This window comes from Malaclemys terrapin, chromosome 6 (genome assembly GCF_027887155.1).
Source record: "Malaclemys terrapin pileata isolate rMalTer1 chromosome 6, rMalTer1.hap1, whole genome shotgun sequence".
Classification (NCBI taxonomy): Eukaryota; Metazoa; Chordata; order Testudines; family Emydidae; genus Malaclemys; species Malaclemys terrapin.
The window spans coordinates 121,367,673-121,394,005 of NC_071510.1; the positions used below are offsets into that span (position 1 = coordinate 121,367,673).

At 44.5% G+C, this 26,333-nt stretch overlaps 1 protein-coding gene across 2 annotated transcripts in view; it reads left to right on the forward strand.

Moving 5' to 3' along the window:
* LOXHD1 (lipoxygenase homology PLAT domains 1) overlaps positions 1 to 26,333 on the forward strand; it is a 289,678-nt gene that overhangs the window by 231,601 nt on the left and 31,744 nt on the right. For both annotated transcript variants that reach the window (XM_054031209.1, XM_054031208.1), the window contains 3 exons: positions 4,451 to 4,568; positions 15,054 to 15,231; positions 24,925 to 25,110. In XM_054031209.1, the coding sequence (XP_053887184.1) occupies positions 4,451 to 4,568; positions 15,054 to 15,231; positions 24,925 to 25,110 (482 nt within the window). The remainder of the gene's footprint in view (positions 1 to 4,450; positions 4,569 to 15,053; positions 15,232 to 24,924; positions 25,111 to 26,333) is intronic.

The following is a 26,333-nucleotide window of genomic DNA, read 5'->3' on the forward strand; positions in this document are numbered from 1 at the left end:
CAGAGCAGTAGGAAGAAATATACTGTGCAACAAATGATATATCATCCTTTGGCATTTGCACAAGTCTTGGGAGTTTATCCTGTTTCTGTGCAGTCTTAAAACTAGACAGTATAAGGAAAAGTGTGATTACTAAAGTCTTGAGTCAGCTTCAGCCAGGATCCTATATATTCCATGGTATCATAGGGGCAGTATCTGATGTGGAATCCACCTTTGCAGGAGAATCTAAGATTTGGGGGTTTTCTAAATTTATCTTTCACAGATTGAACATAAACCGACACTGTAATTCTGCTGACAGTCTGACAGAAAGGTGTGGACTGACCCACCCCTACCAAGGGGTGGTGTACTCTGTAGCCTCAAGATAACCTTTGTAACTATTTCACTAGTGATCACTTTCACGGACACAGCTAAAATACTTACCCTATCGTCCTAATCTGACTGCATCACCTCCCCAGGTGCTTAAAGTTCTAACTGACCCTTACTCAGCTGCCAAAACCTCCAGCATCCCCTCTGATAACTTCTGCCATCCAGTGGTTCTTTGTCAAAATGTGAGGACAGCATGGAATGAATATCACAGGGACGACAGCAATGATTATAATATTCCATTTCAATTTTAATTAAATAACCCCCTCAATTTTTAATATTTATACAAAGCTGCTACAGCGTTTCCAAGCTGCCCCACCAGAGTGCTGCAGGATCCAAGGATCCAGCCCTAGACTTTAGACCCAGTTTGCTGTCGGGGACACCGGCCCTTTTTGCCTTATCGCATGTTAACTGACTGAGTTCTGATTCTGGGTATCGTGCACTGACTAGCGTTACTGAAAAGAAGAGCTCTGTGGGCAGGATGATGAAGAGACGTTATACTTGCAGATGCCAGTAAGGAATAGTTCCATGGGCAAGTATGTTCAAATGACCTTGACGCCGTCCCGTGTTTCATTATGCAACGAGAAGGGTGCTGTTGCTTTGTTTTGGAAAGGTAGAACGCATTGACCCCTGCCTAAAATCTCTGCATCATCTTCAAAAGACCCAACCCAGCAGAGTGGATATGCTCCCTTCCGAGCCATGCAGGCGACAGAGTGTCATAGCTTTTGGATCCAGATAGAGATATGCAGAAGACAGTTTGTTTCCAGGCATGCTCAGGTGCTTTTAACCTAAGAGCACCAGCAGATGAGCTTCCCCCGCCTGCTGCCCTTTGCAGCTCCCTACGCTTAGCTGGTCTGTCTTCCGGTGTTTTAAGCCCAATGTGCAACCCCGGGGGGACCGTTGTTTTTCTTGTTTAAGAAACAAAACCAGTCCCATGTCAGCTGAAAATACCTATGAGGGATGGGAAGAGACTCCCAGTCACTGGAGAGGAGTCCTTCAAGATAGCTCTAGATATCCCAAACTCCCCCAGTTGACTGAATAAGCCGAGAAATAACTTACATTATTGTAACTCCTGAGGGAGGCTCACAGAGCTTCTATGACTAATTTTAAAGAGACCTTTCCACCACATACTACATTGTGTGCCGTGAGTCACCACAGAGGCCTTTCTTCAAGACCAGGCCCCACAAAACATAGTGAAAAGCAACTGACGCAGCTGGTTGTACAATGGCTCCAAAGGAATAACAGCTAATGTGTGCAATATATAAAGCAGCTTTGCACACACTGTAGCTCTGCCACAAGATGTCACAGACCAGGGCATGGGCAGTCAAGCCTAGTGCTTGGAGCAGCCACTGTCCAGCCTAGTGCTAGAGTCAAGATCCAGGAGCCAGAGCTGAGGGTCAGGAACCAGGAGTCAGAAACCGAGTAGGGCTGGAGTGGACTGGAGCAGGGTAGGAGCAAGGCAGGAACAGGACTGGAGCAAGGCTGAGAACAAGGCAGCGATTGACGCTGTGGGCATACACATTGAGCATCCCCTGGCTGAGTGCTACTAGTGGTCTTCAGAGCAGTCCTGGCAATGCCACTCCAGCAATAGGACCATCTAGCTGATTAGGGGTGTCAACTGCTGTTAGCTAGCTGCTCCAGGCCCAACTGCAGGCCCTCATTCCAGACCCAAGATTGATGTAACCTGCCTATTACTTGCATTGTCCTGGCTGTCCTTAACACCCTCAGCAAAAGGGAACTTTACACAATGTGCACATTGCCTGTTTACTTGTAATTCCTGTTGTCTCTCAGTCCAGCAATTCACAACACAAACTTCCATTGATTCAAGTCCCATACGGAAACATCCGTAGTCATCACACAACTGGACAGAGAGGGAGGGAGGAGAAGGCACTGAATACAAGATTGTTAAAAGAGACAAGATTGTTCATATTTATTGGGGCCATCCAGTACCAGCTCATTGACAGGAGCTCGCCACCTTACAAAGAAACAACTCTCTAACCTGTCACAGATTTAAGGCGATTTTAGTTACATTACTGTTTATTGCCAAGACCTGTAGGCAATAGAAATATTTATAGGTAGAGGCATGGATAGGAAAGCTTAATGAAATCCGGCAGACAAATGGTTCAGTGTTCTGAAGAAGACATTTTGCTAAATACTTTATCTCCTCCAGTATTATCACCCCCGGTTTTTATTCAGATTTACAATTCTTATGTTCATGCTCATATAAATTAGGGATAGGAAAGACCTATTAGGTCCTCCAGTCCGTCTCCTTAGGGTGATTGTTTCCCTACAGTATAATGAGTTCTTGTGAGTAATGGGTTGGATATGAAACCTACAAATTCTGAACAGGATATTGACTGATGACAGCAGGTTGAAAGAACGGGATGATGGGAGACTGCTTAGACTAGAGTTATTTAGCCTGGAAAGGACAGAAGTGTGATGGGGCATAAAGCTTTACGAACAACGGTGTCCATAATGAAAAGTGATGGTTTACTCCTTTTCATTTTGTCTTATAAAGTTAGAAACTGGAGAATCAATCCACATAAGGCATGAAAGGAAATATTATTTTGCAGTGTATCGTGAGCCTTGGAACTCACTACCAGAGAAAGGCACTGAGGCAAAGAACATAGCACACGTTTTCAAAAGGGTGAGGGTGAGGTAAATTTAATCATTAATAATTAGAAATGGACCTGAGTCCAAACCCCACACCTGATGCCTCTGTAAGTCTGGGGAAGTTAAAGTCTGGGGAAGTTAAAGTCTGGATGAAAATTTTGCAGCTCATGCCAAAACTATTGGTAGCATCTGCAGCTATGCAGGCTGAGATGATGGCTCAAGGATAATCAGATTTATTCTATAGGATGTAATCTGACCAGAGGCTGAAAAGAAATTTCCCCCTCATATCACAGAGTTGCACAGCTGGTAGCAGGTACAGCCCACTGCCAGAAATGGGGTACCATTACTATCGATTATCTAGGCTGTAGTAGTGCCCACAGTGTACAAAGCTGTGTCCAAACACATGAGAAGACACATGCCCTGGTCCCTAAAAAAGCTCACCGTCAGAACTTTTAAACGCTGGACAAAGGGGAAGACCATACAACACATAAGCAGAGGAGCCAGAGTGGTGGCTGGTCGTTCCACTGGTGTTTGGGAGGATAGTTTATGACCTATCTCCAACTGCCATGCTAGCTAGTGATTAGTAGTTGGCTATTTTCTTGTAGGTCTACAGCAATTCTGCCAGCCTGTGTGGGATATTACAGGGTGGGCCTCCCTGGGGGATGCATTGGCTGTAGAGAGCCTGCAATAACACATGCTTCGCACTATAGGCGAACAGTGGCCGCTCTTGATTCAAAGGCTAAACTCCTGCTGACTTCAACGGGGCCAGGATTTCTCACTGTAAGCATAGATCCTAAGCAGCTGGGGAACTAGACATACACTTAACAAATGTACTACGTCATTCAAGATGCACATTCCAGCCCATTAGTTGGCCCTTTTTTCCCCTGTTGCTCCTCAGCAGCAAAGGCCAATGTTCCCTATACCCTCTTCTCCCCATAATGCAACAGCATAACAGAATACAACCGATGGCTTGAGGCCGAGTTTCCAAACGCTAGCCTGCCCCAGGTGTAGCAGGAGATGGCCTCAATCTGCAAACTTCAATTCCAGAGTCAATCTCTCAAAAAGTTTGGGAATATGTAGATGGGGTTTGTAGTTTTGTCCCGTCTTTACTAGTAACACGGTTTGCATGTACACCATGTAAACGTAGTTATATCTGTGTTACAACCAGGGTAATGAGCCATGCTGTAGATTAGCTTGGGCAACCTACAGCGGGGTTTGGATTGTCTTAATTCTCAGGGGAAAAGAATTCCTGTCCAAACTGGGCAGGGGAAGCTTGCCAGAACCATGCTAGCATGCAATAACCAGAGTGGAAAACTTAAGTCCAAAACAGTGCACATAGAACGGGTGGTTTACAACCATTTTTACTGAGGTTGCTGGCGTGGTTTGAGCTGTAGTATGCACAGCGCATGGTGAATGCATCAGCACAGGAAACCAAGCCAGATAATACAAAACCTGCGTGACCTTTTAATTTCTCCAGATTTGAGAGAGGTCAGGAGGACACTTTTATCATGGAGATTGCAGATATTGCACCACTCAGGAAGATGAGGATCCGGACTGATGGAAAGGGGACACGCCCAGACTGGTTCCTGGAAAAGGTAACGTGGTTATTTCCTGCAGTACACAAATCTGAACTCTGTTGTGTCGAGGCCCGAGCCCTAGTGGGGGGAGAGCAGAAATGGACCAGCCTGTGAGTAGGAACAGTTGCCTTTCTCATTCACACCATAACTAACATTCTTGTAGTGTTTCTTTCCTTTCCATTTCTGAATTCTTGTCCCAGCAGAATCTGAGACCAGGAGGTTGCGGGGTGCGGGAGGGAAACAAATGCAAGGTATAACTTTACCCAAATGGCCTCTCTGCTGTTAAACGTCTGTCTTCCTCACTAGGAAAGAACGCTGGCTCAGTGCCAGTGCACCTGCAATATGTTATGGACTGTATGATGTAGTGAGAGCTTCTAGAAAAACGGAGCTGCTCTGTCTGTATTGAAGAAATTATCATTCACTAGCAAGTGTTGGTAAATAGCACCAGCTGAGTTGGGTGGTACATTATAAAAAGACACTTCTGGGCAACTGTAAATCCTGTAAAAGTGGAATGCATCTCCCTTCCCCCATGCCATTTTTTTTCTTTTTTCATATGGCAACTATGGATTATTGCTAATGCACGTGCATGATCTGTGGATCCAGCAGATCTATATGAACTGTGCTAATGTTCACTCATCAAAATGAGTAAAATAGAGTATCCTGTTTGTAGGCCCTACAGTAATAGTTACTCTTGCTATATTTTCTCAGTAATGAATCATGGTTTAAACATGGGCGGCTGTAGGAAGCGTCTTTCCATTCCTACTACACACACACGGGAATCAGGCGCCAGGCAGGAGCACTGGGAAGAGGGATCAATAGGCAGATGGGACAGCACTACATTGGGGTTTTCAAATATGGGATGTAGCAAAGGCCATCACCATATGTATCACTGACAGCAGATACTTAGGGGGGCACATGCTGCTTTTTCCACAGTTATATGTCAGCAGCCCCCCATCAACACCCTCTCTCCCCCCCCATTCCCAGCGCCACCAGCAGCCCCGCCGATCAGCACCCCCCCTGCCTCTCGACACCTCCCAATCAGCTGTTTTGTGGCGTGCAGGAGACTCTGGGGGTGGGGGGGGAGGAGTGAGGGCATGGCAGGCTCAGGGGAGGGGGCGGGAAGGGGTGGAGTGTCTGGCTTTCTTGTCAGTTTCACAGCTGCAGACACTCTTGGCGGTCTTCTCAATTTCGGAGCTCCGTGCTGCAGCTGTGAAATTGGCAAGAAAGCCGGGCAACTAGAGCCAGCTGCCCCCGGCTCCCCGCCAGGCTGTGCCCACCCGGCTCTCCACTCCCAGGCAGCTGGCCCCAGCTCCCAGCGGGGAGGTGAGAAGCCCGGATGGCTGGCCCCTGCTCCCAGTTGGGAATGGGGAGGTCGGAAGCCTGGGTTACTGGCCCCCACTCCCAGCTGGGAGCGGGGAGCTGAGCATAGCTGAGAGCCCAGGCTCTCAGTCCCCCACACTGCCCCTCTTCAGTCAGTGGAAGCGCTCCTGGTGAGGACACGCACCACCAACAGAACGAGGGTAGTGTGGACATCAGCCACCACAGTTGGTCAACCTAACATAGGTTGTCTTAAGTCTGTAGTGTGGATGTGCCCTGAGACGCCAGGGAATTTACTATTCTGCTTCTCCTTCTGTCCTAATTTCCTTGTGGTATATTTGTAGCCCAATGGTCATTGTTTCAGGACACAGGAAAGTTGCTCTACATTTGAACCCAAATTCAGGTTGTAACAGTTTTTATTGCAGGGTCATTTCTGTTACTCTGAGTGAGCATCATATGTCAGTTGGCAGATTCAGTAAGGGCAATTGAATGCTTTCCCCAAAGCTTGTCAAGCTCAAATATTCTAAAGTTTTTCTTTCATTCTTTAAGGGGAAGAGAGTGATTGGTGACATTTTCAATGAGACTTAGATTTCTAAGGTTACGTTTCTAAGAGCCGTAGGTTTCTAAGGGCCAGATTTCCAAAGGTATTTAGGCACCTCAAGATGCAGATAGCTGCCTAATGAGATATTCAAAAGTGCCTAGGCAGGTGAGGTGCCTAACTCCCAATTAAATTAATACTCCTTCGTTACTAATGGATTGGAAAGTACTTCAATTTCCTCATGTGATACAAGTACATCAACCTGCTTCTTTCCAAATACAGAACAGAAATATTTATTGAACATTTCTACGTTTTCAACATCATTATTAACAAGTTTTCCATCTTCATTTAGTAATGGTCCTATATTTTTGTTAGGGTTTCTTTTGTTCCTAATATACTTTAAAAAAATCCTCCTTTTTATTTTCCTTTGCCCTACTAGCCATGGATTTTTTCCATGATGACTTTAGCTTCCCTTATCAATTTTCTGCACATAGTAACTTATAATTTATATTGATTGCTATCTACTCCACCCCCCATTTTTTCCATTTGTTATGTATTGGGAATTTTTTTTCTAATTGCTGCCTTCACCACTTAACAAGGATGGGCTTTTACCCAAAGTTGTCCTCTTTCTTGACTGTAGAATTGTGGCTTTTTAGCTGTCTAATATCCTCCTCTTAAACAACTCCCAATTTTCATTCACATTTTTCTGTCTAAAATTTCCTCCCAATCAATTTTGTTCATCTTCCTCAGTTTGAGGAAATTAACCCTTTTGAAGAACTGCTGCATGGAACTGTCTTCTTTTGGCCCACATTAGACATAATTAGGTCATGATCACTGGTCCCTAGGCAACCACCCACTGGGGTGATTAATTCATCTTTATCCACATTAGCAAGGTCTGAAATAGAGTCATCTTATGTTGGCTGCATTTTGTGTTAGAAAATTACCAGCTATAATTTTAGAAACACTAAGATGTTTTACTACTGGCTGCATGAGACCTACAACATATTTTCAAATTGAGGATGCGAAAATATAATTTTTATTTCCACTCACATTACAGAGAGGTGCATAAGGAGTAATGCATACTGTTCGTTAGTTTGATTCGGTGGTCTGTAACAGACCCCCACCAGTACCCTCTCCTGGGTTTGTTAGTTAGAGCATTGATTTTGCATTCAAGTCCCAGTGGTTCTGAGATATCAATAACTATGAAAAAGTTAATGGTATCTGTAACGTAAGGTGCCATCTCTTTCATCCACTCTATCCTTCCTAATCAGGTTGTAACAATGTAATGATTTGAACATTCTAATAAAGTGTCCCATAAGGTTTCAGTAATACCAACGATATCATATTTCTTCTCAGTGAGCATTTCCAATTCTAATTGTTTATTGCCCAGTCTCCTAGCATCGGTATGTAAGCAATTGAAATTTTCCTTCTCTTTACATACTTTGTCACATTGGTTCAATTTGTTCATTACAGGCTGAGTTTGTACAACATTCACCTCCTTACCATCCTCCCCTCGGATTGTTAATTTAACAATGGCTGCTCCAACTAAGAAGTCCCTTGCTGAATTCTCTGTCCACTCTTCTTAATATGGAGTCACCAATGATGATTGCTTGTCTTCTTAGGACAGCTGAAGAATCTCTCTTGGTAGCTGATTGCTTCATACCATATCACAAGAAGGCCCATCGAGTATGTCTCCTGTAGCATTCTGTTCCATTCTTCTAGAGATAAATTCATTGATAGTTGGCTCACTGAGCTGACTCTAGCTGGACTGAATGCCACCTGTTTCTCTTTCCTCCCTCTTGGTCTTAAATTGCCTGTCTTCTTCTTTGGTTTATACTCTCTCCAATGGAAAACCCTCCCCATGTGGAATCTGTGGCAATAATTTCTAAATCTGGTTGTCCAAAAAGACTTTGTTTTCTCAGACACTACACAGTGTTGATACTTGTGCTTCCAGACTATGTATCTCGTCCTCCAGTATGGCTACCAGCTTGCATTTCATGCACCAGAAATCTTGACTGTCTTCCAGCAGAAAGGAAAAAATAGCACATCCAAAGCAAAACACAGCAGTTGTTCTCTCGTCATTCAGATTCCACTACCTGGCATAGAACCATACCTAAAACAGAAGGAACCACACTTCCTATTCCAATTCCCTCCAAAACTCCCCTGGTTACTGCTCCTGTTCGCCTCTTTAAATGTTCACTTGGCAACTGACTTATATATTAAGACTTGCTGCTTAGTTTTATCCCATCAGACTTCAAACACCAGATCTGATCAAAGAATCCCAGCCACATAGTCCTCATGGAGATGCAACAAATAGACCGCTCCTGGCCTGACCTGTTCACCTGGTAACCCCCAGCCACACAGCCTCACAGGGTATGTCTTACACAAGCATTAAAAAACCCCGCTGCTGGCCCTGGCCAGCTGACTCGGGCTTAGGGTGACCAGACAGCAAGTGTGAAAAATCAGGACAGAGGGTGGGGGGTAATAAGAGCCTATATAAGAAAAGACCCCAAAATCAGGACTGTCCCTATAAAATGGGGACATCTGGCCACCCTACTTGGGCTTATGGAGCTCGGGCTCCAGGGCTGAAAAATCGCTGTGTAGACATTCGGACTGGGGCTGGAGCCTGAGCTGTGGGACCCTGCCAGGGTGCAGGGTTCCAGAATTCGGGCTCCTTCCCAAGCCTGAATGTCTACACAGCGATTTTTAGTTCCATAGCCCGAACCCTGTGAGCCGTAGTCAGCTGATCTCAGCCAGCCACCATCACGCCCCGGGTATTTTATCCCTGTGTAGACATACCCACGGAGACAGACAAACAACTAATGCACCAAATTCTTTTGAAATGCTTTTGAAAATGGGGTTCAGGTTCCTAAGCCATGTGGGCACTTGTAAAAATCTTGCCCTCATCTCCTTTTTAGTACACAAATACAGGAGAGAGGAAAGAAGCTGAGAAAGCTGAACTTCTCTGTTAGCTATAGTGCAATTTTTGGAACATTCTTTATTGATTCTTTTTTCCTGAGGTAAAAGTACAACATGACATTCTCAACAAGTGAACCAGGACAGGAGTGATCCATAAAACAGGAGGAGGGAGCCACTGTGTGTCCTGATTTGTATTCCGAATTGGAAAATGTATGTAGCTTGGTGTGACATGAAAACTGATCTGAACCATTTCTCTCAGCAATGCATATTAAAACCACATCATGAAATACATGTGGGGATATTGCTAAAATCTCAGACAGATGGTTCACAGTTAGTGCTAACTAGCATGGTGAAATGAGAAGCTAGATTAAGCTATCAACCCCATAATTAACCATTTGTTGCTCTATTTAGCCATAGGACATTCTCAGTTTTCTTGTTCTGTTGAAATAACAATAAACGTTCTTTTTAATTCTCTTTGGTCTTTTTGTAAACAGTTCGCTGATCATAATTTATGCCGCTTTTAGTTTACTAGAAATAGAAGTGTATAAACACCAATTAAAATGCTTCAAAGATGTACATAGCTAAACCTCTCAATTTACCAGCAGAAAAGATATTTTTCTTCATAATTCTTTTTCTCTATTTGAGATACGTTGCAACCCCCCATTCAGAAGCTCAGTGGGGTAAATAACCGGATACTTAAGATCCAAACTGCATTAAAAATGCAAACGGATTTAAAAGTAAGACTTAAAATATTTAAAAATGGATTTTAAATTATGACTTCAAATATGAATGGGATCAAGATCTTGATGCATAGCATGTTGAGCAGTAGCCATCATTGTTCATTGTTATTTATAGATCCCCAGATATTAACATGCCATTTTACAAACTTAGTCCCCAGTTCTGCAAAAAGATCCCTATGTGCGCACACAACAGTTTGCAGCACTGGGGCTATACAGTAAGGGGTTGAAAGCTCTGAGGAGCTTAGGGAAAAATTCAAAACCTGCCACTGATTTGGGGTGATGCAATTTTGAGACACTTAAGGCCTGATTTTTCAGAATGTTGGGCACCTATATCACCAACGGGAATTGTGGGTGCTCAGCACTTCAGGAGATCAGGCCCTGGGTGGCTGAAGTCAGAAGACCCAACATTCAAAGCACTCAAAATTAGAGGCCACTTTTTACAACTCTTCTGCTGTTGTTGGGTTCTGGGCCACATGGCAGCTCCACCTAGTGCCTCAATGGTTATACATATCCCCTACTGATGAGTCCCCTCCAAGGATCCTGCTAGCGAACGTAAAGCATCCCAGTGGCTCTGGGAGGTAAGGTAGAGGGTTGGGAAGTAATGGGAGGAGATGAGGATTTGCTGAGTGAGAGAATGGGAAACTGTTCGGGTTAGGGTTAAAAATCTGCACATTTGATTCATTGGGGGTTGTACAATCCATGCCCCATCTGCTATGAAGCTGCCTTAATAAAGCACTCCTTGCTTTGTACCCAATACCTACAAACCATCCTGAATGCAACCATCTGAGTTGACGTTGTTTGGTTAGAATTTTCCTTTATATTATAAAAATTCCGCGAGAGTTTGAGACCGTTCATTCAAAGCAGAGCCCGCAAGTGTTCTCCCTTTGCAATGAAGAGGGGGTTATTCTCTTTCCTTTTTCAGTGTCCTGATGAGAACAATCACAGAATCAGAACCTCGTTATGGATTCTTCTACACGTGTGCTGGGCACTTTAAAGTATAAGCACAAGGGCAATTACCCCAGCGTTGGTTTGTGTACATTGGGGAGTCTGCAGGCCCCCCGGGGGAAGCTGTTCAGGCTGCTCTCTTCTGGGAGATGTGGGGAGAGGTAAATTGAAATGACTGAGGTACCAAATCTCTCCATTACAGTACTCAGAGCAAAATAAAATTGCAAAATTGCTTGGGTGCAGATTAAGGCTCCTGCCAGTGATGATATTCACTTAACTACACAGCAGACTACTGGGGCTGTATTTATACACACTATTCCTGAAACACCTTTTTTTTTAAAGTGAAGGATTGTCACAGGGTGTGCCTGCCCTATAACACCCCCTGCTGGCCAATAATGGCATTGCAGGCGCTCCCTGCTCCATTGACTCCTCTGAGGTGGGTCCTCTCAGCTTTCCTCACACAGGCTGGAGTTGGCAGCAGTTCTTTTGCTCCCCTTGGACTCCACCTTCTGAGCTCCCTTTAAGTCTCTCTGCTCTGGGATAGAGCGTTCCTCAAGGAACCCATTTTGAAGCACTTGGAGGAGAGGAAGGTGATCAGGAACAGTCAACATGGATTCACCAAGGGCAAGTCATGCCTGACCAACCTGATTGCCTTCTATGATGAGACAACTGGCTCTGTGGATATGGGGAAAGCGGTGGATGTGATATACCTTAACTTTAGCAAAGCTTTTGTTATAGTCTCCCACAGTATCCTTTCCAGCAAGTTAAAAAAGCATGGATTGGATGAATGGACTATAAGGTGGATAGAAAGCTGGCTAGATCGTCAGGCTCAACAGGTAGTGATCAACAGCTCGATGTCTAGTTGGCACGCAGTATCAAGCGGAGTGCCCCAGGGGTCGGTCCTGGGGCTGGTTTTGTTCAACATCTTCATTAATGATCTGGCTGATGGGATGGATTGCACCCTCAGCAAATTTGCAGATGACACTAAGCTGAGGGGAGAGATAGATACACTGGAGGGCAGGGATAGGGTCCAGAGTGACCTAGACAAATTGAAGGATTGGGCCAAAAGAAATCTGATGAGGTTCGATAAGGACTAGTGCAGAGTCCTGCACTTAGGACGGAAGAATCCCATACACCGGTAAAGGCTGAGGACCAACTGGCTAAGCAGCAGAAAAGGACCTGGGGATTACAGTGGATGAGAAGCTGGATATGAGTCAGCAGTGTGCCCTTGTTGCCAAGAAGACTAACAGCATATTGGGCTGCATGATAGGAGCATTGCCAGCAGATCTAGGGAAGTGATTATTCCCCTTTATTCAGCACAGGTGAGGCCACACCTGGAGTATTGCGTCCATTTTTGGGCCTCCCACTACAGAAGGGATGTGGACAAATGGGAGAGCATCCAGCGGAGGGCAACAAAAATGATTAGGGGGCTGGAGCACATGACTTATGAGGAGAGGCTGAGGGAACTGGGCTTATTTAGTCTGCATAAGAGAAGAGTGAGGGGGGATTTGATAACAGCCTTCAACTACCTGAAGGAGGGCTCCAAAGAGGATGGAGCTTGCCTGTTCTCAATGGTACCAGATGACAGAACAAGGAGTAATGGTCTCAAGTTGTAGTGGGGGAGGTCTAGATTGGATATTAGGAAAAACTTTTTCACTAGGAGGGTGGTGAAGCACTGGAATGGGTTATCTAGGGAGATGGTGGAATCTCCATCCTTAGAGGTTTTTAAGGCCTGACTTGACAAAGCCCTGGCTGGGATGATTTAGTTGGTATTGGTCCTTCTTTGAGCAGGGGGTTGGACTAGATGACCTCTTGAGGTCTCTTCCAACCCTAATCTTCTATGATTCTATGATTGTCTGTCAAGCTGCTTCCCCTCTCGCAAGCTCAGCTACGCTGGGTTACCTTCAGGGCCGGCTCCAGGGTTTTGGCCGCCCCAAGCAGCCAAACAAACAAACAAACAAAAAAAGCTGCGATCGTGATCTGCAGCGGCAATTCAGCAGGAGGTCCTTCGCTCCGAGCGGGAGTGAGGGACCGTCCGCCAAATTGCCGCTGAACAGCTGGACGTGCCGCCCCTCTCCGAAGTGGTCGACCCAAGCACCTGCTTGGTAAGCTGGTGCCTGGAGCCAGCCCTGGTTACCTTTCCATCTTCCCTGCTCTGGGTAGAGCCCAGACTCCCAGGCTACTTCCTTGGAGTCCTTTCAGAGCCTTCCACAAGAGCCCAGACTTGTGGCTCCTCCCACAAACTGACTTTTCTTAATCCTTGTTTGAGACCCAGGAATTTCAGGCTGTCTCCTGACCCTGCGGCAGCTAACTAGGGCACGGGGGCAGGGGTGAGGCTGACTAGCTAGCTCCAGGTCTCCTGAACCTTAAAGGAGAAGGCCACCCTCTTATAGAGATACTGACGTTCCCGTCAAAATCCTAATAGGGTCAACCCTCACTTATTAATATATTTAGATGTACAAACATTTAAATATTCACATCAGATCCTTAGGGGGCAGTGCTGAAAAATAGTTGAAACACAATCCACTGCCCCACTGGCGTTGGCAAGCCAGCAGCCAATGCTCTCAACAAAAAGAAGAGAGAACAAACAAAAAGAGCCCCACCTCAATGCTAGGATCCTAACCCTTCTGATCCAAATGCAACGAAAATAACATTGGGCTCAACCCATGGGCACTGAGGCCTAGCTCCTTAAAGGTACTTAGGCTCCTAACTGCCATTGAAATGAATGGAAGCTTCAAGAGGAGAAATTGAGGGAGCTCCCCAACATCAGACTAGCCCACAGCAGGGTGGGTAGAGCATGCTCCTGCGAGGTGGGAGACTCTTGTTCAAATCCATTCTCCCCCTCAGGCAGAGGGTCGCATTGAACTGCGGTCTCGCCCACCCCAGGTGAGTCTTCTAACCATTGTGCAAAAAGTTATTTGGTGGGTGACACTACCACTTCCTTGTCTGCACATCGTGTGTGGGGGGAGGCAGGTGCCTAAATCATGCTCACAAGGAATGATTTTAGCGGCCATACTCCAGGAGAGGGATTGCTAGCAGCGATCGGTGACTCCTTTCAGCATGGACTTAGGCGCCTATTCCCATGAGAGGGCTGGGGCTTCAGAAAGACCCCTCTCATCAGCATCACCCATTCATTAGCTTAGGCAGCTCTCTGCCTACCATGCTGACTTTTGTGGATTGCAGTCTAAAGTGCTTACCTCTCCCCAGTCATTGTATAGGGGAGCCTAGACACCTAACTCAGGCTTCAGAGATTGCAGTGTTGTGCTGTGATTTTTCTAGGTGCCCAAAAGTTAGGCATTGCAATGCTTTGCATCACAATGCCGGAGTCCCTTTGTGAATCCAGGCCTGGCTGTTCCCGCGCCAAGTATTTTCCTGTAAGCTTTTGTCAGGATATGATGCTACTCACAATGGTGCCAGAATGTATGTGTGGGGCACAGGATCACGAGTCCTGGGAACAGGGTTTGGTTGCGTCTTACATTGAAGATAAATTATTGCATGAGTTTCTGTTTCAATTAACATTTGCTTTTTTTTTTTTTTTTAAATCTCTCTAGTTTGGCAACACTGCCATATGCCGATCAGGCAGCACCATGCCAACCTCCTCTTGCGGGGGCTCGTGCAGCCGCTCAGCACTTCCTGATGCGCTGCTTCACTTCTGTATACTTTCTGCTTCTGCCAGTTAGTCATATAAACTGTTGTTTGCCTTGCCCCCCTCCAAAGTAAGCCGTAGATTTTTGTTTGGTGTCCTCTGCAATACCTCTCCAATTCTTCCGTTGCCTTTCCATCATACGAAGGTCCAGCCTTGTGGAGAGGATTAGCTCAAGAACAGCACACAGTACTTCTCCCATCCCACTGGAACCATCATGAGACCAGTAAAAGTTGCTCAAAAGGAGCTGGTGACCTGAATACGTGTGTGTTGGACTCGGTGCTGGTCTGTGGCCAGAGTTCTACCAAACATTCTATCCGCTCTCAACTGCACAGTGCTACTTCTAAGCCTTATCTCTGCCCTTATTTTAACCATGGCTGAAATTTCCTTCGTTTCCCCAGATCATCATGAAGAACCTGTCGAATCAAGAAGTGACCACGTTTACATACAGCGAATGGTTGTCCAAGCTCAGAAATGCTAAGGGAGCTCTTGTGTGCGAGATGCCTGCAGTGATAAATGAAGAGCAGATGATGGAGAATACCACATACACTGTTCAGGTTAAAACCAGTGATATTGGAGGTAGGGTCATTTTGTCAATTTCTGGTTTTCTAGCACCAGGCTCAAATTTTACCTACAGATACAATCTCATATTTCAGTGGAAATTATGCTATTTCTGAGGGCAGAATTTGGTCCTACAGTCCTGGAACCTTGAAATTCCTGGAGGATAAGTGTGTCTTTATTACAGAAACTCAACATTATGCAGTGGAGAACAGGAAATCTGCTACAGAGCAAATATAATTTTAAGCCTCTAGGTCTGTATTTGACTAAATTAAATTAAATTAAATTATTTTTTAATTTAAAAATAATGCAGCTGCTTCCCCTTAAAGAATCAATAGAGAACAATTGCTAGACACATTGCTACTGTCACTGGTCCTTTCTTGATCAGGTCCTGCTGTTGTGTACAGCAGAAGGTTGTTCTTGTGGTTAAGGCTCTGGGATCTGGGTTCAATTCCTTGACCTACTACAGGTTTCCTGTGTGACTTGGGTAATTCCCTTAACTGCTTGGTGCCGTGGTGTATTTCTCTGTGAAATGGGGCTGACGATATTCACTCCTTTGTAACGTGCTTTGAGATCCTTGCAGGGATGGTCTAAGTATACCTAGTTCTGCCTCAGTGCAGGGGACTGGACTAGATGACCTCTTGAGGTCCCTTCTAGCCCTAAAATTCTCGGATTCTATGAAAGTGCAAAGTATGTAAAGAGCGTGAAAAGCCAGCCCCAGGGTAAGACCCAGACTGTGGAACTTTGGAAAAGTTCAGTTAATGACAGAAGAAAGTTGCAGAGCTTCAAATATCTCAGTAAAATGGGCTTGCAATGCCATTAGCTGGGATCACTGCCTATTTCCATGGGATCCTCTCTCCAACTCCTCTGTGCATCTTACACTCATTTTACACAATTGCTGAATACCAAATCAGTGCAAGATCCACTTTAGATACACTCTCTGAATCTTACACTCATTTTACACAATCACTAAATGCCAAATCAGTGCAAGATACACTTTATCACGTACACACACTTTCTGACTGGCTTATCCCTGCTCTGGATCTTCCAACATTGCTCAGTCTTCAGCTCTCTTTTATTTCCCCCTTTCTAGCATTGAATTTACACCATGTGAAGGATTTGTGTTTAGAATATAAAGATCTCCCCTGACGAGGTGTCTTAGTGACATTGCTGCCTTGCTGCCCACTGCATGCCTCAAAAACATGTAGAGAGACAAGATGGGTGAGGTCTATCTTGTATGAAAAGGATCTCTGGGTATCTTGAAAAATGTGTCTCTGTCCAACAGAAGTTGGTCCAGTAAAAGATATTACCTCATCCACCTTGTCTCTCTAATATCCTGGGACCAACAGGGCTGCAAAACATTAAAAACATGTCATGGAGTACTAAAAACAAGAGAGAGAGTATGAGGATGTGTTTGTGTGCCTGACCTTCCATCCGGTATAAACAGTATGAGCATAGTGTCAACTTTTTCTGCAATTCAGCCCTGGCTCACAAAGGCCAGGGGCATAGAAATGAGAGTGGAATGGGAGATGACAGCAGCAGCAGACTCACCTCCTCTTCATGTTGAATGAAGGGTGATGGGTATTAATGATGAAACATTTTCTTTCATTATGATCCATGGCAGCTGGTGGGAGAGAACAGATGACAATGAGGATGAGTTTGGATCAAATTATACACTGGGCTGCATGATGCTGCGCTTTAGCCAACATATCTGGGAAGGGGTCAAGTTGTGAACCACGCACTTGTCAGGAAAAGCCCTTCTCTCTAGGTAATAAATTGCTTGTTCGGTATGTCGAGCATGATGCATCTGCCACTGTCATACCGATGTAAACCAGCAGTAACTCCACTGAACTCCACTGCTGTAAAGAAATGCAGAATCAGGCCCATTTATTTCTCATTATAGAGTTATTTTCTGCATCCATCTCCACAGCCTCTGGGTGCATTTGAGTAATTTAAACATTAACACAAACTCTGCTACCTACCGGGACACTGTAGAATTGTTCCACCTCCGGTCAGACAGCCCCTGCGCTGTTGAGGAGGATGAAAGGCCCAGGGAAGCAGAGCAGTCAACGGGACCAGAGGGAAACCTTCCCATAGTTGGAACCCTCCTTCCAGATGGTGCTGGGGTTGCCTCTCGCACTGAGGTTGCCTCTCTGGGGGAGGGAACTGCAGTTGCTAGGAAAAGGCAGGTGTTAGTAATGGGAGATTCGATCATTAGAAACGTAGATAGCTGGGTTTGTGATGACCAGGAGAACCGCATGGTGACTTGCCTGCCTGGTGTGAAGGTTGCGGATCTCTCGAGGCATCTAGACAGACTTATGTGTAGTGCTGGGGAGGAGCCGGTGGTCGTGGTACATGTAGGTACCAATGACATAGGGAAGGGTAGGAGAGATGTCCTGGAGGCCAAATTTAGGCTGCTAGGGAAAAGACTGAAATCCAGGACCTCTATGGTGGCATTCTCAGAAATGCTCCCAGTTCCACGCGCAGGGCCAGGTAGGCAGGCAGAGCTTCAGAGTCTCAATGCGTGGATGAGACGATGGTGTAGAGAGGAGGGGTTTACTTTCATTAGGAACTGGGGAAACTTTTGGGATGGGGGGAGCCTATACAGGAAGGATGGGCTCCACCTAAACCACAGTGGAACCAGATTGCTGGCACTAAACATTAAAAAGGTTGTAGAGCAGTTTTTAAACTAGGAGATGGAGGAAAGCCGACTGCTGCAGAGGAGCATGTGGCTCGGACAGAGACTTCTCTTAGGGGAGAGTCTAATGATAGAGAATCTCCAGGTTATAGTCAGGAGCAGAGAATGGAGGAGGATAATGTAAGGGCCAGATCAGATGATAAACATTCACATAAAAAAGAATCTGACACATCAGAAAAGGGCAGACAAATAAACAGTGACAAGTTTTTAAAGTGCTTGTACACAAATGCTAGAAGTCTAAATAATAAGATGGGTGAACTAGCGTGCCTCGTGATAAAGGAGGCTATTGATATAATAGGCATCACAGAAACCTGGTGGACTGAGAGCAATCAATGGGATACAATCATTCCGGGGTACAAAATATATCTGAAGGACAGCACAGGCCGTGCAGGGGGGGGGAGTGGCACTATATGTGAAAGAAAATGTAGAATCAAATGAAGTAAAAATCTTAAGTGAATCCACATGTTCCATAGAATCTCTATGGATAGAAATGTCATGCTCTAATAAGAACATAACATTAGGGATCTATTATAGACCACCTGACCAGGACAGTGATAGTAATGATGAAATGCTAAGGGAAATTAGAGAGGCTATCAAAATTAAGAACCCAATAATAGTGGGGATTTCAATTTTCCCCATATTGACTGGGAACATTTCACTTCAGGAAGAAATGCAGAGATAAAATTTCTCGATACTTTAAATGACTGCTTCATGGAGCAGCTGGTATGGGAACCCACAAGGGGAGAGGCAACTCTAGATTTAGTCTTGAGTGAAACGCAGGAGCTGGTCCAAGAGGTAACTATAACAGGGCCGCTTGGAAATAGTGACCATAATACAATAGCATTCAACATCCCTGTGGTGGGAAGAACATCTCAACAGCCCAACACTGTGGTATTTAATTTCAAAAGGGGGAACTATGCAAAAATGAGGGGGTTAGTTAAACACAAGTTAAAAAGTACAGTGACAAAAGTGAAATCCCTGCAAGCTGCATGGGTGCTTTTTAAAGACACCATAATAGAGGCCTAACTTCAATGTATACCCCAAATTAAGAAACACAGTAAAAGAACTAAAAAAGAGCCACCATGGCTTAACAACCATGTAAAAGAAGCAGTGAGAGATAAAAAGACTTCCTTTAAAAAGTGGAAGTCAAATCCTAGTGAGGCAAATAGAAAGGAGCATAAACGCTGCCAAATTAAGTGCAAGAATATAATAAGAAAAGCCAAAGAGGAGTTTGAAGAACGGCTAGCCAACAACTCCAAAGGTAATAACAAAATGTTTTTTAAGTACATCAGAAGCAGGAAGCCTGCTAAACAACCAGTGGGGCCCCTTGATGATCGAGATACAAAAGGAGCGCTTAAAGACGATAAAGTCATTGCGGAGAAACTAAATGGATTCTTTGCTTCAGTCTTCACGGCTGAGGATGTTAGGGAGATTCCCAAACCTGAGCCGGCTTTTATAGGTGACAAATCTGAGGAACTGGCACAGATTGAAGTGTCACTAGAGGAGGTTTTGGAATTAATTGATAAACTTAACATTAACAAGTCACCAGGACCGGATTGCATTCACCCAAGAGTTCTGAAAGAACTCAAATGTGAAGTTGCGGAACTATTAACTAAGGTTTGTAACCTGTCCTTTAAATCGGCTTCTGTACCCAATGACTGGAAGTTAGCTAATTTAATGCCAATATTTAAAAAGGGCTCTAGAGGTGATCCCGGCAATTACAGACCGGTAAGTCTAACGTTGGTACCGGGCAAATTAGTCGAAACAATAGTTAAGAATAAAATTGTCAGACACATAGAAAAACATAAACTGTTGAGCAATAGTCAACATGGTTTCTGCAAGGGAAATCGTGTCTTACTAATCTATTAGAGTTCTTTGAAGGGGTCAACAAACATGTGGACAAGGGGGATCCAGTGGACATAGTGTACTTAGATTTCCAGAAAGCCTTTGACAAGGTCCCTCACCAAAGGCTCTTATGTAAATTAAGTTGTCATGGGATAAAAGGGAAGGTCCTTTCATGAATTGAGAACTGGTTAAAAGACCGGGAACAAAGGGTAGGAATTAATGGTAAATTCTCAGAATGGAGAGGGGTAACTAGTGGTGTTCCCCAAGGGTCAGTGCTCGGACCAATCCTATTCAACTTATTTATAAATGATCTGGAGAAAGGGGTAAACAGTGAGGTGGCAAAGTTTGCAAATGATACTAAACTGCTCAAGATAGTTAAGACCAAAGCAGACTGTGATGAACTTCAAAAAGATCTCACAAAACTAAGTGATTGGGCAACAAAATGGCAAATGAAATTTAATGTGGATAAATGTAAAGTAATGCACATTGGAAAAAATAACCCCAACTATACATACAATATGATGGGGGCTAATTTAGCTACAACAAGTCAGGAAAAAGATCTTGGAGTCATCGTGGATAGTTCTCTGAAGATGTCCGCGCAGTGTGCAGAGGCGGTCAAAAAAGCAAACAGGATGTTAGGGATCATTTAAAAGGGGATAGAGAATAAGACTGAGAATATATTATTGCCCTTATATAAATCGATGGTACGCTCTCATCTCGAATACTGCGTACAGATCTGGTCTCCTCATCTAAAAAAAAATATACTGGCACTAGAAAAGGTTCAGAAAAGGGCAACTAAAATGATTAGAGGCTTGGAACGGGTCCCATATGAGGAGAGATTAAAGAGGCTAGGACTCCAGCTTGGAAAAGAGGAGACTAAGGGGGGATATGATAGAGGTATATAAAATCATGAGTGATGTGGAGAAAGTGGATAAGGAAAAGTTATTTACTTATTCCCATAATACAAGAACTAGGGGTCACCAAATGAAATTAATAGGCAGCAGGTTTAAAACAAATACAAGGAAGTTCTTCTTCATGCAGCGCACAGCCAACTTGTGGAACTCCTTACCTGAGGAGGTTGTGAAGGCTAGGACTATAACAGCGTTTAAAAGAGAACTGGATAAATTCATAGTGGTTAAGTCCATTAATGGCTATTAGCCAGGATGGGTAAGGAATGGTGTCCCTAGCCTCTGTTTGTCAGAGGATGGAGATGGATGGCAGGAGAGAGATCACTTGATCATTGCCTGTTGGTCCACTCCCTCTGGGGCACCTGGTATTGTCCACTGTCGGTAGACAGGATACTGGGCTAGATGGACCTTTGGTCTGACCCGGTACGGCCGTTCTTATGTTCTTATGTTCTTATTCTTCCACCCCTCCTGCAAGTGAGGGTCCTCTATTGCAAATGACCTGACTCCAGTCTTCCAAAGATCAGAGCTAGGGGCTGTCAGAAGTGCTTCAGATGTTAGCTATCAGCATGAAGGTAGATAGGACGAGAAAAGGTCTCTAAAGCAGCCAGGTCCCAGGTTATATTCCTTAAAACCAACACCTTGAATTGCTTCCTAAAGCAGATAGGAAACCAATACAGTACATGAATGCAGGAATAATAGGTTTACAAAGGCCTGTTCTAAGATCCTTAGAATCCTGATACAGTAATACACTCTCTGGATGCTAGCCCAGCCTAAGATAAGTGACTCTTTAAGAAGATGTGGGTGATTTTATGATGTCAGGGCCCTATCTTGAGACATCCTTTTTTGAAAATCCTGGCATGTCTATTTTGGGTTAAATGTACCCTAAGTCCTGCTTTGGGCACCTAGATAAGTGGCTTGGTTTTTGAAAGAGCTGGTCTCCCAGTAGATGGGATAGAAACTTGAGACAACTTCAGCTGGACTATCAGAGGTGCAGAGTACTCACAACTTCAGATGAAGTTTAGTGAGGAGTATATTTGGGTCCCCAGATATGAAGGTACTCAAAATTTAAAGACATTTTTGAACATTTGTCCTTAAGAGACTTGTCCAAGGTAATGGTGGGTCCATCTGATTCAATGGTGCAGTACTATGCAGTGAGTGTAGGCAATTTTTACTTGAGAACATTGGAAAGGGAGTTTAGGGAAGGGAATCAGCAGCAAAGGAAGGAAAGAAACATGGTGAGAGCTGTTCCTTTTTAGTGACTCAGGTTTAAACTATTTAATTCAAGATATGACAGAGACATAGCTGGAAACAGAACCCAGATCTCTTGATGCTCAAAACCATACTCTCTCCTTAGTGACCTTGATTTAAGTCCTCTTTCTATATTTTATTTGTAGCTGTCAAATATGTGGCACTGCAAAAATAAAGATCCTGAACTAATAATTATATTGCGCTATCTCCAAAACTCATTCATGAATATAGTTGGCCTAAGAGGCAGGTAAATATTAATATCTCTACTATGATTCGATCCGTTATTGTTGTTGTAAGCTCAGCTACAGTTTACAGTTCACCAAATATGAGGTGATGGGTGCAGTCCGTTTCTAAGTGTCTGATCCAAAGCCCAGTTCAGTTCAAGGGAAAACTCCCACTGACTTCAGTGGACTTTGGACCAGGCCCAAGACTGGTAAACCAGTACAGCTCCTCAAAGAGTAAAGGACCCACTCTGGCTTCTGCCACCAGGAGCATGACAGCTACCTCATCACACTGACTTGACCTCTTTGTTTTGTTTGTCAGTTACATGTCAAATTTGCTGCAGTTCCTAAGTGTGTGTCTGTCTGTTTCAAGGAACCAAAAAAAGTCAGCTAGGTGAAATAGCCATTGATTCAGCCATTTCTGTTCTTTTCTTTCCCATCTCGTACTAATTGCTTGTGAGGTTACTGTCACGGCATGAGGCCTTCATAAGCTGCTTCCTGCCAAGAAGGTTTTGCTAAAAGCCAGTCGGTTCTGTGCTTTTTTGAGACCTGGCATTAATTGGGAGCCTGCCTCTTATAAGAAAGTAGACTATTCTGCTTTGTTCATCACCTCAGCAAGCTTTAGGGCCATGAAAGGTAATGCTGACTGAACTGCATGAATCCCTGGTGCTTTCCTTCCTTCCTTAAATTTTTCTCAGGGAACCGCTGAAAATTAGTCCCGATTTAACACAAGCAAAATGTCATGTAGGTGTGAGACATTTATTTGACTGTCCTCTGCATGCAAGTGAGTCACTTTTGCATTGGTTCTGTTTTTCTTTGTGTACAGATATATGTGGTTAATACAAATTTGGAAGAATGTATTATAAAGCATTGTCCTGCAGTGAAACTTATTTTGTCACGAGCTTCCCAGGTTCCTCACATTTTCCCCTTGGCGCTTGAGCAGAGCTGTACAAAAATCATTGTACAGCTGACGGGTTTGCAATATGCTTGTACAAGAATTGGCTTGAGGCCTCCAAAGTCTGAAAAATTGGGGCTTCTAGCAAAGGGTGGCAAAGGCTGAGTTTCTTGGTGAGCCAGGTTTGGGTTTGATCGTCCCTTTTTCAGTTGCCAGAATTAGAAGGCCCCTCAGGTCTGATGCAGCAATAAAAGTCCGGCCTCAGAAAAGCAAATTTGCTTCTGTGAACCAGTGCTTTGTTATGGAATTATAGACGGTGCCAGGCAAAATGCTCATAATTTCACCCATGCCCATGTGAAATTCCATACTGGGTACCAGATTGGTATAGTGTCCATCTTAGAAATGCTTCTGTGGTGGTGGGATGGGATGTAGGAAAGACACATAATAGGTGGGATTTTCAAAAGCACTCAGTGTTGGCCTAAAAATTCTCCCATTGAAGGAAGTGAGAGACGAATTAGACCACTGCTGAATGCTTCTGAAAATCTCACCCACTGTTTTTATGTTAGATAAGCACACATGTGCATAGACACCATGTGATACAGTAGAGGAGGAGGCGGCTAGAGGCAGCTAGGAGGAAAGTAAGGATGGTGGTGCAGCTGGGAGAGAGATTGGGGGCACTTGAATGAGATGTGCGGAAGGCATTGCACTGAAGAATGGGGAAAGCAGATGAGATAGAATTCTGGGAGAGACATCAAGATAGCAGTAGTTTGACCATGACTGTGGAACACTCCCTGTGCTGTTTGCTTAATCCTGCACTCAAACCCCACGCTTGACAAAGGGAGGAAGGTAGCAGCAAGATGGGCAGTAGCTGGAGGTCCAGTCCGTAGAGCAGGACTAGCCTCTCTCCCATGTGGGAGCACTTTGAGGATCAGTTTGGGGCCACTACTTGCCAGGAGAGGGAAATGGCAAAGTGGGAAGGGGCCCTGGCAGGCCAAGAGAGGCCTGTGGTGTGAGGGGGAAGGTGTCCATGCCAGCTCACAAGCCCAACACAGAGCATTCCAACAGGTACTAGCTCCTTGACCACTAGTTTCTCCACGTCTTTGGGCATCCTACTCTTTAAGCAAAGATGATACAAATCTCTTACTGTAGGCTTCCCTGCCCTGCCTTTAAGAGCATCTGTGCTGGGCCCCAGTGCAGTGCTACTGCTGCCTGCCTCCTATGCAACTGTGTGTCCTCTGGCCTGTGGTGGTGCTTGAATGGCTCCCAATGCCCATGTAATTACACTGTGCTATTTGGGAGATCCCAGGCTACCCCGTGAATTAGAACTGCACTGCTGAATGACAGGCAGTGGACATTGGCTGACACAGCCACGTTCTTACTGTATTACTCTGGTACAGTCACCAGGAATGTTGGGATGGAGCACTGGACTGGGACTCGGAAGACCTACATTCTGTTTCCAGTTCTGCTGGTGGGTGACCTTGGGCAAGTCACTTCATTTCACTTTCCCGTGCCTCAGTTTCCCCATCCATAAAATAGGGATAATGACAGTGCTCTCCTTTGTAGAGTGCTTTGAGATCTGTGGATGAAATGTGCTATGTAAGAGGTGGGTATATTCTCAAAATTATTATGGCAGCTTGTGTATAAGGACTTGCCACTCACACTAAATTTGTGGGGACAAGTTCAAAGTATTTGCTTGTTACCTGCCTGCTGTGAAGCCTCTCTTTGCTGGTCCAGCAAAATCATACAAGAATCAACTCTATTCATCAGCTCTTCCCTAAGAGTGTTGCACATTAGAGCAAGAATCCCAGTCACTTTTAGCCTGCCGTTTCTGTACCCATTTTGGTTGGCTTCAGAGACATTGTAGCAGTTACTGTGTTGTGTTTTGCCATCTCCTTCCAGGAGCTGGGACCGATGCCAACGTGTCCTTGATTATGTTTGGGGAGAACGGAGACAGCGGGACTCTTGCTCTGAAGGAGTCTAACAAGTCTAACAAATTTGAAAGGAACCAGATGGATGTTTTCAATTTTCCCGACATGCTGAGCCTGGGAGACCTGTGTAAGGTGCGCATCTGGCACGACAACAAAGGTAACTAGACTGACGTGAGTGGTTTGGTGGAGGGTGGGATGGGTAATGGTCTCGAGCTAGGAGAGGCAGCCTGGTCTAGTGGATTTGGCATGGACTCAGGAGTTCTAATCCCACCTCAGCCACTGACCCAATGCGTGAACTGTGGCAAGTCACTTCACCTCTTTGGGCCACTGTTTCCCCTGCCATTCTTTGTCGGGTAAGTCAGGCTCTCTTCAGGGAAAGGACTCTTTCTTACTATAAGTTGTACAGCACCTAGCACAATGGGGCCCCTCTGTCAGTGGGGGCTTACGAGTGCTACTGTCATACCAAGAATAACCTCTATAGCCATCTTTATATTCTTCAAAGTGCCAGACATCCGGCCTCTGCCATCCTAGCAACATGACTCAGTTAATGGAAAACTTTAGCAACATGACACTACCACATTCCAGCAATTTAACTCCATCAGTCTGACACTGACCAGCAACAGAGTAATGTAGCTTGGCGTAATGCACTGAGCTTTAGAAGCTAAAAACATTTACCATAAGGAACTGTGTCTATCTTTATTAAAATCACTATCTTATATGTAGAGTTTGCAGTGCTCTGCCTTTTACTGTTTGAAACCTTAAATGAAATAGGGAGCACAGCGCTCTGTGCAGCTATATTCATTAGAGAACGTATGCAGATGCCAAGTAGCATATTAGCAAACTCTCCAAGAAGATATTACCATGGTTTATTGTGGCTACATTTTGTATCATGCCTAACAATTGAGTTTCTCATCTCAAAAGGAAGATCTTGCATTCACACTTGGTTTTCATTATAGCAATCCATGTAAATGAATCAAATGCTGAGTCCTCTTATTTTATCTCTCCTTATGGACAATCTAAAGGAATGGGGAAGGTTGTGACCCACATGGAATTAATGTAAAATAATCCTTTTGGATCAGAATCTCAAACTGAAGGGTTGTTTGCCGTTAGCCTCCAAATATAAACGTGTTCTGAAACAGCAGAGTAAAAACATAGGAAATATGAATTTTCATTTAACTTGGCCTCCATTTCTGCTTGCACACATCAATGCAAGCATAACTTTGGATCCACAATTAGTTGCACCAACAACATAGGTCACTTAGGTGTGTGGTTTCTGTCTCTTCAAATTAGGGATTTAGATAAGTAACGGTCTAAACCAGTTCTCATTGAAGTCAGTAGAAACACGCCTATTGACTTCATTAGACCAGAATGGATCAATAC